General features: G+C 39.8%; 1 protein-coding gene across 5 annotated transcripts in view; it reads left to right on the top strand.

Annotated features, from left to right (window-relative positions):
- The window catches only part of Snx27 (sorting nexin family member 27), an 85,195-nt gene that overhangs the window by 59,843 nt on the left and 8,077 nt on the right, over positions 1-17,275 (top strand). For all 5 annotated transcript variants that reach the window (NM_001082484.2, NM_029721.2, XM_030252876.1 and 2 more), the window contains 3 exons: positions 2,628-2,706; positions 3,683-3,846; positions 11,763-11,852. In NM_001082484.2, the coding sequence (NP_001075953.1) occupies positions 2,628-2,706; positions 3,683-3,846; positions 11,763-11,852 (333 nt within the window). The remainder of the gene's footprint in view (positions 1-2,627; positions 2,707-3,682; positions 3,847-11,762; positions 11,853-17,275) is intronic.

Genomic DNA, 17,275 nt, shown 5'->3' with positions numbered 1-17,275 from the left:
AGACCTGTATATCCAACACCAGTATCAAATCTTAAAAAGAGCATTACTTCGTTTAACTTCATAGAAATTTTCAGTTATCAAAATGATTTTTAGAGTTGATTTGTTAAATCTGGATCTAAACAGGTCCTCCATGCAGTTTTGTTTCATTTACTATAAGCAGTCTCCTTTCCCTGCTTTGTGTGGATGCTTTGTGTGCTGGGTCACTCTGAGTTACCTTCTTGTTTTCTTGTAGGTCGCTTATCATGTCCTTCTAGTTCCCTGCATTTTCTATGAATAGAAACTTGCTCTAGAGGCTTTATTATATCCAGGTTCTGTTTTTAATACAAAATAGAAATACTTCATAACAAGGCTGTAACAAAATATAATATGTCGTTTCTCAGGGGACACCGCACAGTCTGTAGTTGTGATATATGATTCATTAGTAGTTTGGTGGTGGCTACCTGATCTCTTCACTACAGAGGGCCTGTACATCGATAATTGTGGCCTTATTCAACAGTTTGTAAAAGCTGCAAAGTGCTGGATTTCAGTTCTCACTCCCTCTTATTTTTTTTTTCCTTACACAGCTATAATTCTGTAAGTAACTTTCCCTAGAAAAATAACAAATTAAAGAAAAGCTGTTTGTGGGAGAGAAAGGATAAATATTTAATTATTTCCTTTATTGGCAGCTTTTAGGGTAAAGAATTGATGCCTTAGTTGATTCTAGTGTTGTCCATTGCAACGATTGTTAGTATTTTATTTTTAGTTACAGGTAAATTTCTAATTAAATGTGATTTAATCAATAGAATGTGATTATCTCTTTGATGCTCAAATGGTTTCATCTTTGGTCAAAGGAAGTTCCTTCATGTCTGTTTCTGTATACTTCTGATGTGATCCATTAGCTTATATAGGCATTTTAGAATAACAGTGTATCTTGAGCTTTTCTTTAAACATTTCCTGCCCTATATCTAGAATAGCCCTTCATCAATTAGTCTTGGTTCCTTTGTGAGAAATGATATTTGAGATCAGATCTACATGTCATCCAGTTGCTGCTTACAGACCTTTGATATGAACTTGATCAAGACTTTCAGGGTAACAGATGGATTTCTGTTATCAGTGCTTATAGAAAGTGCTCCTTTGTAGTAAATGAGAAAAATCTACCCTTCATTTGATCATCTACAGTATACAGTGGCAATTGACATAGGTACGATTCCAGCCATGTTTGAAATTTTATAGTAGTGGAGTAATTACAAAAAGTATGTTTTTATAGTTTTCAGATGTTCTATTCTCTACTTCTTTCAGTGTTTCTTTAGAAAGACCTAGGGCATTTTGTTGTCTAGTTTTTTATATGTATGTGTACCTATCAATATGTATATAAATGCATGCACTTTACTGGAAAGGTCAGAGTATCATTGGGTACATTGGGTACCATGAAACTGGAGTTCAGTGCAGGTGCTAGGAATTAAGCTAATGAGAGCAGTGAGCTCTATCTGCTGGGCCTTCTCTGCAGCCTAGACCTAGGCTGCTTTAATACTTCCCCTTCTCTCATCTCATTCTTGTGTCTTGTGGCTAGAAACCATTTTGTAAGTCCTGAGAGTATTCCAGTTTTCATCCAGTGCAGTATAGAATAGTGATTTAAAATACTTATAATTTCCGGTTCCTATATTCATCTGATATTGTATATCAGATGAATTGAGGCTGGATATGGGAACAGACACAGGAAGAAGTGATACAGTCATATTTGGTTCAGTCTTCCAATGATTTTTCCTATCTAGTGAATGCCTTGCTTATATTAGTAGTGCTTTTAAAAAATTGATTTTGTTACGAAAATCTGCTTTGTGCTTCTTTTCTTTTTGTTAAGTGTATGAAATTTCAATTTTGATTTATTTGCACATGAAGTCCTTAGTTTCCAGAGAGTAATAATTGGTTCTTGTTTAATATGCTGCTTATCAACCACTTGAGTCTAGGAGTTGAAGGTCGGTAGCTAACATTGTGAGATTCTATCTCTAAGATAAACACAAATCAAAGGTTGAGGGGTCTGGAGAGGTGGCTTAGCAGCCACAGTGCTGGCTGATCTTCAGAGGACCTGGGTTTGATTTCCAGTACTCACATGGCATACAGAGCCAGACACACACACACACACACGCACACACACATTCAAAAATTGAATATTTGAAAAAAATGTTGTTTTATGATTGTCTTATCAAGTATATTTCTTTAAGTGATATAAAAGACCTTTGTCGGGGCTGAAGTGATAACTCAGTTCTAAGAGATCCTTTGTCTGGTCTCTGTGGGTATCCAAATATATACAGCATCATTCACACCAACACACACATACACATTAGTAAAAATATATTTAAAAACTACCTTTGTAGAATTAGTTCATATTTGAGAAAGGAAATTTGACACTAAGGAGGAACTATTATTAACTTGTATCAAAGAGATAGGTGCTCACGTAGAGAGAGGACAGCTATATTTGGGTTTCTTCTCCTGTGTGCATATGTGCACCTTAAGGATACCTGTGGGCCATGGTAGTTTTTATGAAGCTAGGATGTAGTGTCTCCTTTTCCCCTTCTCCTGCATGTACCTGCCTCCATAGCATTGTCTGATCTTACTTTTCCTGAAATAATTGTGTCCTGTTTAAACTTCAGGCTATTGCAGCAAAGGTTGGCATGGACAGTACAACAGTGAATTACTTTGCCTTATTTGAAGTGATCAATCATTCCTTTGGTAAGTGCCAATAGCTGTTACTATATTTTGTTTGTTTTAGTCTAGTATTCTTGAACAAAAACTGCTGAAAGGAGAGCCAACTTACTAATACTGCCTTCAGCAAGCAGACTTGGCAGATCTTATAAAGGATTTCTGATCAATATTCATCCATTTCTTCTTTTGTCAGTATATAGCGACTTTGAATCCATGGAAGCAGCCATCTTCCGATTATTTTTCTTCCCATTATTTTTCTTCCCAACTCTCAGTAGCCTAATACACAGATATAAATTGTGTTGTAAAGAATTGGTAATGACCTTATCCTTCCCAAGCTTTCTGTAAAGGAGAAAAATCGAGTCTGTCTTTTGCAGTGTTGTGAAGCCAAGTAAGCCTCAAGAACGATTTGAAGAGCTAGTGTAGAAATTGGAAGGTGTAAGCTAGGCATGGTGGCACATTGTAATCCCAGCTCACAGTGGAGCCAGGCTGCTCAGAAGTTACTCAGTAGACACCTGGAGTGTGACAGCTGCCTTAGGATTTGGGGGCGATTGGCTGAGAAGTATCTTTTAATTCTGTATGAATAAATGCAGTACACTGAGAATGGCCATAGGAGAGTCCAAATGGCCCATAGCTGGGTAAGAGAAGAGGCTCCTCTGAAGATGTTTGGTGGACCAAACATGCATGTTAATGTAACAGGTCATACATGAAACATTTTAACTGAACTTGGAGTAGGCACTCTCTCTGCAGTCATGTTATCTAAAGGACCAGTTATCTAAGCAACAGACTGCACTCATTTGTTTTACTGGCTAGATTCATAGTTAGAAAGAGTGGATTTAGCTGGGCATTTGGTTGTTTTCTGCTCCTGAGGTAGAGTTACTTGATGAATTTGAGCTGGTGCTCTAATTAATGACAACCTACCATTATTGGTCTGCTGTGTATAGTTTCTATTAGGGAAACTCCTATACATCACTCCACTCAGCATTCTTTGTTTTGTCTTCTTCAGTACGTAAGCTGGCACCTAATGAATTTCCTCATAAACTCTACGTCCAGAACTATACATCAGCTGTGCCAGGCACTTGCCTGACCATTCGCAAGTGGCTCTTTACAACAGAAGAAGAAGTCCTCTTAAATGACAATGACCTTGCTGTTACGTACTTCTTTCATCAGGTGGGTGAATAAGTCTTCCTGCTAAAAGCTAGGTTCCTTTCTTGTATATACTTAGTAGTTAGACAGTTCAGTGTGAATCCTTGGGTCCAAGTAGTACTTAGAATATGGTTCATCCTGTTTCAGGAGTCATAAATGCTAGAGCTGTGCCAGAGTTTTGAAAAAGTTCACATTTTTAATCAACAAAATGAGCCTATGGTTATGTATATGTTCAGAATTTCTAAAGCAATACTATACTATGTGAGTCTGGGAAAAGCAGAATGTCTGGTTTTTACTTCATTCTTATATCACAATCAATGCAGAGACGCCTGTGATGTCAAGGGGTATAGGAATTTGTCTCCACCAGCAAGTGTGTGATTCTTCGGTGGAACCACTCTGACACATCATTAAGTGTTATGCAATTCTGACACTATCTGCCTGGAAATATCAAATCCCACAGATCAAGGGCTAAATTCCTCAAACTGCCCCCATTTTAGACTTGGTTTCAAGTCCTCTGAAACTGGTAAGCTGTTTGCTGCAGATCGAATTTCTATGAACACACACACACATAGCTGGTTTAAATAATTTGCTTACACTGCTCACAGAGCTCAGGAAATTTGATACTTATGAGATATTTTAATGAACATGAATAAGCAAGAAATGCAGTAATGTATAGTGAGCCCAAAAAGGTCTAAAGCATAGGAGCTTCCACCGTGGAAGAGTTGGGAGTACACTCCACTCCTGCAGGTGGATGAATTCTCATGTTCGCTGTCTTGCAAACTGGCCATGGTAAGTGGTCCAGGAGCTTCATCTTTTGGATTTTGGGGTGTGTGTGTGTGTATGTCTGTTTGCCTGTCTTTGTGTGTGTGTGTGTGTTATATGTATGTGGCACATGCATTTAAATATGCCAGTGTGCATGCCAATATATGCGTTCGCTGAGGCCAGAGCAGAACATCAAGTGCCTTCCTTAGTCATCCTCTGTTTGTCTTGAGATATGATCTTTCACTGAACTAAAAGCTCACCTTTTAGGCTATGTTGAAAGCCAGTGATCTCTCTGGATCTGCCTGCCTCCTCCCCATGATGCTTGAATTACAGGCATGCATAGGCCAGCCTTTATTTATTTATTTATTTTTAACATGGGTAGTGAAGATTCAAACTAGCATGCTTGTAGAACAAGCACTTCCACTTACTGAGTCATCTTCCTTCATTTTGATATGTGTGTGTGTGTGTGTGTGTGTGTGTGAGTGTTAGTGTTAACAGGGACTTAATACATGGACATGACTGTAATATAAGCAACCATATTAAAATGTGACTGGACAAACAAGGTTTGGTTTAATGCTGTTAGATTTGATGGTGATACCCAGGTTGACCTTTCTGAACAGCATTCCTTTTCATAGTCCTGACCTAAGGTTTCCTTCATAAATGGGGATCTTGTCATAAGAGGGTTTTGTTTCATTTTTGTATTTATTTATGTGAAGAGTGGTAATGTGGGTGAACATAAATGCCTATCTGTGTGGAGGCCAGAAGTTAACATTTGGTGTTCCTTAGGAATTATCCTCTTTGAGGTAGGGTCTCTCGCTAGGCTTGGGAAACATCATTTATGCTAGTCTGGCTATCTAGCATACCCCAGAGATCCTGCTGTCACTGCCTACCCAGTACTGAGGTTATAGTGTTTGCCTTACGTACTTATACCATACTGAAACCCTCTGGACCCACTGTGCATTGGACTTTAGCCAAAACTTTCTATTAATCACCTGACCTCTGTAAGCCCCTACTTTAACTGGAAGGCCACGATACTTCTTGGGGTCTTTAAGAATCAGTGTCAATTCAGAACCAGTATCCAATTGACCCTGGAAAGTTTGATTTCTCCCAGATTATAACTCTCTAGGTCCCCCTGGGGAAGACCTAGGGAAAGACTAACAGTAACTAAGGTTCTTTTTTTTCAAAGGATTCTAGGTCTGCAAACTGGCTCAATTCTGGTAATTGGGTCACAGGCTGAGATTTCCCCTTACCACCTTCCAATATATCCTTTCTTACTTTTTTGTTTGTTTGTTTGTTTGTTTGTTTGTTTGTTTTTTGAGACAGGGTTTCTCTGTATAGCCCTGGCTGTCCTGGAACTCACTCTGTAGACCAGGCTGGCCTCGAACTCAGAAATCCGCCTGCCTCTGCCTCCCGAGTGCTGGGATCAAAGGCGTGCGCCACCACCGCCGCCTGGCCCTTTCTTACATTTGTCTGAGAGTTTTTCTGGTTATACAAATCAACAGAAATGCTGTAGGCGAAATGTAAATGAGCTAAATACCTAATAAAAAAATGGGGAAAAAAAAAAGAAATGCTGTAGGCTTCTTATCTATTTCACACTTGTAAACACCACCACAGTACCAAAAGGGTCCTTTAAGGTCATTCCAATATAAAAATCACTTTGCCATTGCTGACCATTATAGGTTAGACCATTATGGTAGCTATGCTTGCCTTGCCTTTCATGACTTGGTGCTGCCATCTGTCCCCTGCTCCCCCAGGGCCCATTGAAACCCATCCCATTGTATTCATCCAGCTGAGTACTAGCATCTCCAACCCTAAGGTCTGGCACAAGGGAAGGGCGACAACAAAACCCTTCAAAAGTACCAGTGCGAGCTGGGCGTGGTGGCACACGCCATTAATCTTAGCACTTGGGAGGCAGAGGCAAGCAGATTTCTGAATTCGAGGCCAACCTGGTCTACAGAGTGAGTTCCAGGACAGCCAGGGCTATACAGAGAAACCCTGTCTCGAAAAAACAAAAAAAAAAAAAAAAAAAAAACAAAACAAAAACAAAAAAACAAAAAAAGTGCCAGTGCCCCTCTCACCATTTTGTGCTGTATAGGATTACTGATGGGTTTGTCTTCTGGGCCTTCTCATTATACAGGATTAGATACACAGTGTACCCACTCTAGCACTGCAATTTTCCTGAGCCTTAAAATCCTCATAAACTCTGAGCCAAGAATCTTCAGTGTCTTTTCTTTAGGCCATCTTTTGGCAAATGCTTCAGCCAGCCAGTCAGACTTTTGATACACCTTTGAACTGCATGAGCTTCCATATTAAACCTAGAGTCTCCACTTAGTATGTATAAACTCAGCCTGATTGACCCAGTTTTATGTTTCTTCTACCTTACTTAACACCCTTAAAATCCATTTCAATTCATAGTCTTAAGATTCCTGTTTGAATGCATTAGCAAACTCATTAAGCCCTTTAGTGATATGGTGTACTCCTTCATGACCACACCTTTGATCTCCCAGCCTAGCCTTAGGTCTAGTTATGGGACTAGAGGCAACTATTGGTGGTTCCTAAGAGACATCAGGATTGGCTTGCCTGGTGTCTCCTTCAGAGAAAATCACAGCTGCTTCAGCATACAATGAACAATTAATTCCTCTTGGCAAAGGTGGAGAGGGCAATACTTCAGGGGTTAAGGGTCCATCCTCTGCTAAGGGTCCATCCTCTGCTAAGGTTACTTCCTCATATGCGTTAAACCCCCCGAGGATCTGAGGGTTCAAAGTTCTCAGCTTTGGGTCCTCCCACAAATCTTCATCCTAAGTGAGAAGATCCCATTCCTGCCAATCAGTGTTTTTACACACTGGTGCCCTCTCGGGCTGGGACTTGAGTAGACTACTGTAAGTTAGCCAGCCTTAAAATGACGCTTGGGTTTGATTATCTGCCGCTTGAGCTCAGTGGCTGCTGAAAAGAAGATTCTCATCCAGGGCACACTTAAAAACCTTTAGACCAGTGGGTCTCATCTTTCCTAATGCTCCGACCCTTTAGTATAATTCTCAGCCATAAAATTATTCCACTGCTACCTCATAACTGTAATTTTGGTACTGTTGTAATGTAGATTATCTGTGTTTTCACAGCCCACAGGTTGAGAACCACTGCTTTAGACAGTTTATGTGAACCTAGAACTGGCTACATTTTTCATTGAGCTCATGCTTTTCCATTGTCAGTTTATCAAGAGCTCCTAGGAGAAAGTAGCCAGCACTGTTATTTTCTTTATTAATCCATAAATTGTCAAAAGTATACAGTCATTAGATTCCTTGTGGCCATCACATGTTTCTAGCTTTCAGTGTTCTTCACCTACCAGGGGTGTTTTTAGTAACTGAGTGTCAGTGAATTGTAAAGCCTTCACCAGAAGCTTCAAAAATTCATCCCTATCTGGGTGACGGTGGCATACACTTTTAATCCCAACACTCAGAAGCAGAGGCAGGTGGATCTCTTAGTTTGAGGCCAGCCAGGGCTACACAAAGAAACTGATTCGAAAAACCAAACAAACAAAAGACAGAAAGAAAAGTCATCCTTCTAATTCTGTCTCTCAAGAACTACTCCTGGCTCCACACTCTGTACTAGTTAGGGTTCTTCAGAGATACAAAATCATTGTGTACATGCAAGCATGTACCTGCTTGTGTGTGTCTATTAGACTACCTTACAGGCTGTCTCATTAGTCCCACTGGTTCAGCAATGGCTGCCACCTGATAGAAAGTTTATGAATACAGTAGCTGTTCAGTACATGCAAGTGTGCGCCACTGTTGGGTTTTAGTTGATTCCATATGTCAAGTTGACAATCAAGATTAGCCATCACACTGGTACTCAGTGCGTAGTCCTGGCATTGACCTCTGTATCTACTTACATTACAGATGTGCCATCATGCCTGGCTCAGAATCATGTATCCTGCTCTGGATTTATTTTCCTTTCTTATGTTGAGCTCTGTGTGGAAATTTTGTCTTTTCTGATCTGGCAAATTGTTTGAATGATTAAATTGATAGCTTCTAACCTATTGTTCTCTTTTTGAACTCAGGTTCTCATATGAAGTTTCTTTGTTCTGTCTTTCATATCAGTTCCTTGTGGTTATTCTTATCCTCCCCCCGCCCCGCACAGTCTCATGTAAAACAGGCTGGTCTTAAACTTTCCATGTAATTGAGGATGACCATGAAACCCTGACCCTCCTACTGTCAGCTCTTAAGTGCTAGGAGCGTGTCGTGGAGGAGTGTTAAGCTAGCTTACCTTGTTGTGCAGCAGGTCTTTAGAACCCTTAAAGATGCTGAGATTCCATGCACATTAAACAACAGTGCCTTGCTTCCCTCCCTACCATCCCTGTACAAACACTATTGCCGTAACTTACCTCCTATAGTGGAATTCTATAGCTGACTAACATTATGTTGCTCCTACCACTTGGCTGAATAGTGCTACTGTGAACATGTGCAGATGTTCATTTGAAATCCCCTTTTTTCCCAATATGCTTAGAATTGAGGTTGCTGAATCCTGCTGGTAATTCTATCTCCAATTTGTGTGTGGTGTGTGCTTGTGTTCATGTGTGTATGGACTGTGTGCACCCATGCTTGTGTGCATGGAAGACTAGAGTCTGAAGTCGAACATCTTCCTCTATCACTACCACTGTCCCTTTGTTTTGAGACTGGGTCTGTCATTGAACTTGGAGGTCAACAATGTGGCTACATTGGCTGTCCAGCAAGCTCCTGGGGATCCAGGCTCAGTCCATATGTTGTTTTCAGAGCAAGCATTTGAAGAACTATTGTTATTGTTGTTTGTGGTTATATTTTATATTTCTACTAATAGTATTCAAGTCTCAGATGATTTCTTTTTTTTTTGTTTATGTGTTTTGTGAAATAGTATTAAATTTTTCCTTTATTAGTTTTAGTTACTTTGTACCCTGTTTTAATGATGGGGAATCTAATACATTTCATTCTTCTAAGATGTCATAAATTATAAGATGCACCATTTTTTTTTTTTAAGAAAGAAAATTTGCCAGGTAAAAGCTAGCACATTGCTCGCTGTGAGATACATCCCAGTCTTAGAGATTATGAAGTAATGTGTCTCTTAGAATTGGTGAGATATTACCTAATGATGGTAATGAGTCTTTTCACTGAAAGTTAATAAGGTAAAAATTCTTGGTAGTTTATTTTAGAGTTCTAGCTAAATCTGACAGATTATACATGAGCTAATGCTGCTCCATCCTTAAACTCATGAGACTGTAAAAGGAAACTTGTAAGGAAAAGAGGACAGGGCAGAAGATGAGACTGTTAGCAGTTTTTTAAAACAATTGAATGAATCTAGAGGAGTTTGGGTGTTTGATTTTTGTGAAAGATTTGATGACAAAATTGGTATTATAGTCATGTGATTGTGGTGGCATATTCCTTTGATCTCAGCACTCAGGAGGCAGAGGCCTCTCTGAGTTCAAGGCCAACTTGGGCAGCCAGGGCTACACAGAGAAACAAAAAACAAACAGAAAAGGTTATTGTTTACAGTTAATCGACAAGAATTGGATATTTGCAGATGGAAAGTTACAAATAGGAGCATGAAGAATAATAAACCTCACAGACGATATCTTTAAATTGTTAAAGGAAGCCAGTAAAGGAGGGGTTTGAACATTGTTTGCATACTTACAAAGTACTATTGATTAAATATTCTAGAAATATTTTCTATGTGTATGTGTGTGTGATTTTGTGAATTTATGTGTATCATGTGTATAGGTACCTGTGGAGGCCAGAGGATGTCAAATCCTCTGGAACCAGAGTTACAGGTAGTTGTGAGTTGCTAAGAACTCAACCTGAGTCCTCTAAAAGAACAATAAGTAATCTGACCTGCTAAGCCATCCCTCCAGCCACTGATTAAACTTTATTTATTTATCTATCTTTTTTTTTTAATTGAGAAGTTAGGAGAAGAGTTTCCATGCAAGCCTGCTGAGGTGTGGCATATGATGTAATCCCAGCACTCTGGGGGCTGAAGCAAGAGAACAATAAGTTCACAGCCAACCTGGACTACCATAGCAATACCTAAAAAAAAAGTAAAAATGTATTGGGATAGGGCTAGATATGAGGCTGAGTGGTAGAGTGCTTGCCTAGTGTTCATGAGGCCTCTGGGTTCAATCCCCAGTCTAGGAGGAAGAAATTATCAGTAAGCATAACAGGTAGAATTTTGTAAGGATGATCATAAAAACTTTCATTGCAAGAGATAATTTCATAAAACTTTATCATTACAAAAATTGTTAATTTCTGTCTTTTTTTGTAGTCATCTTTATGTGTGGCTGTCTGCCAAACTGAGATGATTTAGGTGACTTTGAAGTGGACTTTGGCAGGAGATAGAGCTAGGCCCTGATCTAGTTCTTGCCTTTAATCTTGAACTCAGTCTCTTTTCTAGGACTCCAGAAAACCAGGTGTGGTGCACACACGCCTGTATTCACAGAACTCAAGTCTGAGTCAGAAGGATCGTGTGGTCCTGAGCAGTCTAGTCTGCGTTGGTCACACCAAATAGGCCTGAGTAAGGAACCATCTATAAAGAAATAGTCAGAAGGTTAAAACAGTGGGAAATCATTTGTACCTTAATGTTACAACATCTATGATCTTACTCCATTCCTTCCTCATCATGATCCGTGTGTGTGAGTGTGTGTGTGTGTGTGTGTGTGTATGGATTTAGACAGATAGAGAGATAGATAGGATGAGCATACTTACTTTAGCCACACACTTAAGCTCATTGCTTTAAGTCAGAAAGGTTTCATTTAAATTCAGCAGATCTATTTCCTGTTCCCTGTCTTCATCTGAGAGTTTCTCACTCACCTGCCTAGGGAGGTCTGTCTTAGGCTTCTCTGGTAACTATGGTTACAGCTGCTCCTGTTATAGCTGCACATTGCACACTTTTTGCCGTACGTACACTCTGTCTTACCAGACAGAGTGTTAATTTTAAAAGATAACATGTGCTCTCCTTGCTCTTTTGGTGGTTATCACATGGTTAACGTGCTCTCCACAGAGATTTCTCATGTGCCACCATCCTTCAGTGCTAGTTATTCTAGTAAAGGCACCTGTGGTGACAGTTCACTGTGGTCATGGTAATGGTGGTCCAGGTGAACACAAGCCCTCCTAAAAATGCATGTGAGTAACTTTTCTTTCCCTGTCTCTGCTTTGTGATAGGCTGTTGATGATGTAAAGAAAGGTTACATTAAAGCAGAAGAGAAATCTTACCAGTTACAGAAGCTCCATGAACAAAGGAAGATGGTCATGGTAAGTCTGTGTCTCCATTACTGCTTAAATGTCTTGTTTTGTCTGATTTTGAAAGGTACCACAGCCTGGTCGGAGGCTTGATAAATTGAGAGGTGGAACATACCGACTTTGATGTAAAATCCTTGTGTTTCCCCATTATTACATAAAAAAATTTAGATTATACATAGGCATATAGTTTTTAGTAAGTTAATTTTTAGTAATTTATAAATTTTAGTAATAATCAAATAATATTTGTTTGAAAATGTGGTGTAAACAAAGCTGGAGGTAGTATCCATAGTCCTAGTACTCTGGAGGTAGAAACAGGAAGGAAAGGCTGCCCTTGGCTGTGTAGTGAACTTAAGACCAGACCAACAACCCAACAACAGTGACCATAAAACACACTGTGGGCTGGAGACTTGCTTGGTGGTTAAGAGCACTGTTGATATTCCCAGCACCCACGTGGATGCTCTCAACTGTCTGTAATTTCAGTCTCAGGGAATCTGATGCCTCTCTTCTGGACTCGGCACCAGTCACATACATGGTTTACATACGTACATACAGGCGAAACAGTCAATGCACATAAAATAAAATTTTTTAAAAACCCTTTAAAAACATTATAATCTATAAGAACTAGTATTTAGATTTTTTTGTTTGTTTGTTTTTTAAAGTTTTAGTATTTCTTTATCCTAGAACAGGTCTCAGCCAGGTCAGCCTGGAGCTTGGTATGTAGCCCAGGCTGGCCTCAAACTCTCTGTGTTGCCTAGGCTGGCCTTGAACTTGACTTAAATATCCTATACCAGTCTCTCAAGTAGTAAGGTAACAAGAATAAGCCACCACATTCAGTTAGGTCTTTAACATTAATATTGAGTTTAGTTGTGAGGTAGCAAAACCATTGCTTTTACCCCTTGATCGTTCCTGTTTGTGTAGACAGTTATTCTCAGCAGTGCTTTGTATCACATGATTTCCTAGACTTAGGTTTGATTTTAGCTGCTACTAGTGTCACGTGGCTACTTAAACTAGATTTAAAATTATTAAAATTTATTCCTTTGGTTATCCTGGCCACGTTTTAAGTACTAAATAGCCATGTGAGGCCAGTGGCTGCCATGTGACAGTGCAGGTGTAGGTTTCCAGACTTGCAGGAAGTTCTGTCAGACAGTGCTGCCTAGCATGGTCTTCAAATGTTTTAAAGTAAGTTGTTACTTTGTACCAGCCATAAGTACAATGGTGGACAGTGTAAAAAAAGTATGACTAGTAAAATAATAATAATAATACTGATAAAGAATATTTAAAAGATTTCAGTCATAAGCATTTACAAATTTCTCTCTTGACAGATGACATATAGTAAAATTTTTTGCATTGTTTCATGTGTATAATGAGTATACTGGTAATCACTTGGATACACTACTTGTATTGTTTTTTTACTTTCTTTATACTTATCTATTTTAAATTAATTTAATTGGGCCAGATATGGTGGAATATACCTATAATCTCAGCCTACAGGAAGCCAAGGCAAGAGGATCATTATTTAAGACCAGACTGAGCTATCCAACAAGCTTGAGTTTGAGATCAACCTGGACATATGATGTGACCCTGTCTCAACATCAGACACTCCTCACCATGTGCATGCACATTAAGTTAGAAGGTGAATAGGGTCAGCGCTGACCTTAGCCCAGGCATGACTTTACGTCTCGGAAGGATAGTCAGTCACTTTACCACTTACATGATTAAAAAAATCTCCTTCCCGTAGAAAGTCACCAGAAATCAGGGATTTGTTTTATCACTACATACGAGCAGACTGAAGTAGAAAATCAAAAATCTTTTGAGTATAATTAAATATTGGCAGAATTTTGGCTTAGAGAGTTTTTCTCTGAAATAGTATCTGAAAGCACAAGCTACATCCGTTCTTTAAGATAACAGCACTGGGACTAAGGGTGATGGTGATGCCAACAAGTTCCTATGAGTGAGGGAGCTCCAAGCCAGCCAGGGCTACTTCATGAGGTCTTGTTTCAAAAGACAAACAAAAACAAAAACCCAGGCCTTAGAGCCTGGAGAGATGGCTCAGTGGTTAACAGTGCTGGTGGCTCTTGGAGAGAGGACCAAGGTTCAGGTCTCATCACTCACATGAGCTCACAACTATGTGAGTGATCTGAAGCCTTCTTCTGGCCTTCACAGCACCAGGCACACAAAGATACATGCAGGCAAACATGCATGTACATACAATAAAAATAAATATATAAAAAGCATACTTGAGATTGTGAAACCTGAAGAGTTTCAGAACCAAGCCTATGACTTATTAACTATTGAACATTTATAAAATGTCCTTTACTATACTTTTCCTCTCTACTTATCTAAGTAATATAAGACAATACACAGAATAATTAATTGTGTGGCCACCTTTTTTTTAGATAGGATCTCTTAGCCAAAACTAGTTTTGAACATCTTCCCACTTCCATCTCCCAGGTCCTAGTATGACAGATGTGTACCATCATTTCTAGCTTTAAATCTTTGGTTTTTACACACATGTTGTAAATATGTTAGAAAATAAAAATTCACCTTTTCCAATTTTGAATTTATGTAAATTTTCAATGTTTCTTTTCAAGCTTGGTACAAATTCAGCAATATAGCAATTGTCTACTTAAAACTGAGAAATAATACCAGCCTGAGAGTTTCCAAAGACCTAGGTCCCAATTAAGATTTCATCTGGCTTCTCATCAAGGACTAGGGTGCCCTCAGTCCCCACTCAGGTTATTTTTATAACTTAGGCCAGTAAGGACTCTCTTGAAGATTTTTTTCTTTCAGGGTGATATCTTGATTCCAAGGACAAGAAGAGAAAGTTCATTATGTGCTGGTTCTGTTCTAGAATGCATGTGAAGTGTTAGCCTCATTTTACAAAGAAGTGGACCAAATACCTGACAAGAAGCAACTTAAGGGAAGAAGAGTTTACCGTGGCTTAGTAGTTTGAGGGGATACAGTTCATCGTGGTGGCAAGAGTGGGAGATGGCTGATCCAGGCCTGTGCCAACTCACCTAGCTCTTCTAGTGAAGCTCCACCTTCTGATAGTTCCACAGCCTTCCAAAAGAAGTGTCAGCCCGTTGGAAACCAAGTGTTCAAACATAGGAGCCTGTTTGAGACATTTCCCCTTCAAAACCACAGTATCTGGGATAATGTGGTTTCTGGTCAGAGCAGATTAGAGCTCTAGTGGGATTAGAGCTCCAGTGCTTGTCCCCTGAATCAAGGGAGAGCAGGTTTCTGTTCCCTCCACATGGCAGTGGAAAGGCCCAGGAGTAATAACTTTCTTGATACCACAGAGCATTCAGGATATACAGTGGTCCACATCTCTTCTGATCGCTTTTTCTAATCTTTGTCTTTATCTGAATGTTGCTTTTAAACAAATCTATATGGAAGGTTGGGTACAAATGGGTAAAACCGTGTTATGCTGGTGCTCAAGAGGCAGAAACGGAGACCACAAGTTTAAGGCTAGCCTGATCTACTTAGCCTGATCCAGGCCATCTTACTGAGCTACATAATAAGATCCTACCTTCCCCCCACCCCCAACCCCCAAACAAATCTGTGTAGTAAAAGGCCCTCTTAGGAATATGGCAGATATGTTTGTCAGAACAGCAGAAGTGTGTCCCAAACAAGATAATTCTCAGTACATTTCTTTTATGCTTGTCATTTTTTTGTTAAATAACTTGAGCAGAAGTAATCTTCAGGTTGTGTGACACCCACCTACATTACAGATTTTTAAGTACCACGAGTTGTCAGTGTTTCTAATTGGATTGGAATGGATTGGATGTTAGAGGACAGGGTTCAAGGCATTCTTTTCCCTTTACCATTTTATTGTAAGTTTTTCAAATGCACAGAGAAGTAGGAAGTGCAGAAGGCCCCAGGTACCATCTCTACACAGTGCTGCAGTCCTTACCTTTCTAATCTTGCAGGCTTTGTTTGCCTCTATCATATCTTGTTTTTTTGTTTGTTTGTTTGTTTGTTTGTTTAATTTCCTTCCTTCTGTGATGCTAAAGGTTGAACCCAGGGCTTCACAAGTTTGGCAAGTATTCTTTCACTGAGCTAACTTCCCAGTCCTTATCCTGGAAGTTATTATTTTTTAAATTATGTATGTGTTTTCCTGCTTGTCTGTATGTGTACCATGTTCATGTAGTGCCCAGAGAATCCAGAAGAGGGCATCAGAGCTCCTGGAGCTGGAGTTATAGACTGAGAGCTCCCCAGTATGGGTGCTGGGAGCCAGACTCTGATCATCTGAAAGTGTAGCAAGTGTTCTTAAATGCTGGGCTATCTCTCCAGCCCCTACTCTGGAATTTTTAAAAGTAATTTCCAGATCTGTCATTTCACAGCCATTCTTCTTGTCCACCAAATGGGTGTACCATCACTCCCCGGGTCTCAAGCTCTTCTTCAGAGAGAACATGATGAGCCTTTTGGCTAATGATAAGAAAGCTTTTAAAAGATTTTAACTATCACCAGGTGGTGGAGGAGGTGGTGAAGGTGGTGGCACACTCCTTTAATCCCAGCACTTAGGAGGCAGAGACAGGTGGGTCTCTGTAAGTTTAAGGCCAGCCTGGTCTATAAAGCAAGTTCTAGGACAACCAGGGCTACAGAGAGGAACCCTGTCTCCAAAACAACAACAAAAAAAATGTAAAACTATCATTTATTATTAATCATCTAATTGTGTGTCAAATTCTGTGCTAAGTATTTTATATTTGCCGCGAATAAATAATATTATATAAATGCCATCATTCTTTCCTGTTTATAGAGTACAACACTTGTGTAAGGTTGTATTGCTAGTGTCTTAGTCAGGGTTTCTATTCCTGCACAAACATCATGACCAAGAAGCAGTTGGGAGGAAAGGGTTTATTCAGCTTACATTTCCACATTGCTGTTCATCACTGAAAGAAGTCAGGACTGGAACTCAAGCAGGTCAGAGAGCAGGAGCTGATGCAGAGGCCATGGAGGGATGCTCTTTACTGGCTTGCTTCCCCTGGCTTGCTCAGCCTGCTCTCTTATAGAACCAAGACTACCAGCCCAGAGATGACACCACCCACAAGGGGCCTTTCCCCCTTGATCATTAAATGAGAAAAGGCCTTACAGCTGGATCTCATGGAGGCATTTCCTCAACTGAAGCTCCTCTCTCTGTGATAACTCCAGCTGTGTCAAGTTGACACAAAACTAGCCAGTACAGCTAAGGAATAGTGCAGTTTGGAATTGAGTGCAAGGTGGCCTGAGTGCAGCCAGGTGATGCTTACATCACTGCTCTCTGGGCTTAGGTCTGTCCCAGGCCTTGTTGAAGAGTTTTTGCATGTTCCATTGCATCTGCCTTTTGCCACACTTACCTGTGTGTGGCAGGGTTTGTTCTTCTACTCGTAGCCATGGAGCAGGAGTAAATTGTACCATGTCTACTGGTACAGGAAGGGCAATAAAAAGGGAAGAGA

The sequence above is a fragment of the Mus musculus genome, chromosome 3 (genome assembly GCF_000001635.26).
Source record: "Mus musculus strain C57BL/6J chromosome 3, GRCm38.p6 C57BL/6J".
Taxonomy (NCBI): domain Eukaryota; kingdom Metazoa; phylum Chordata; class Mammalia; order Rodentia; family Muridae; genus Mus; species Mus musculus.
The sequence above is the reverse complement of the archived record's forward strand: the minus strand, read 5'-3'. Positions and strand labels throughout refer to the sequence as shown.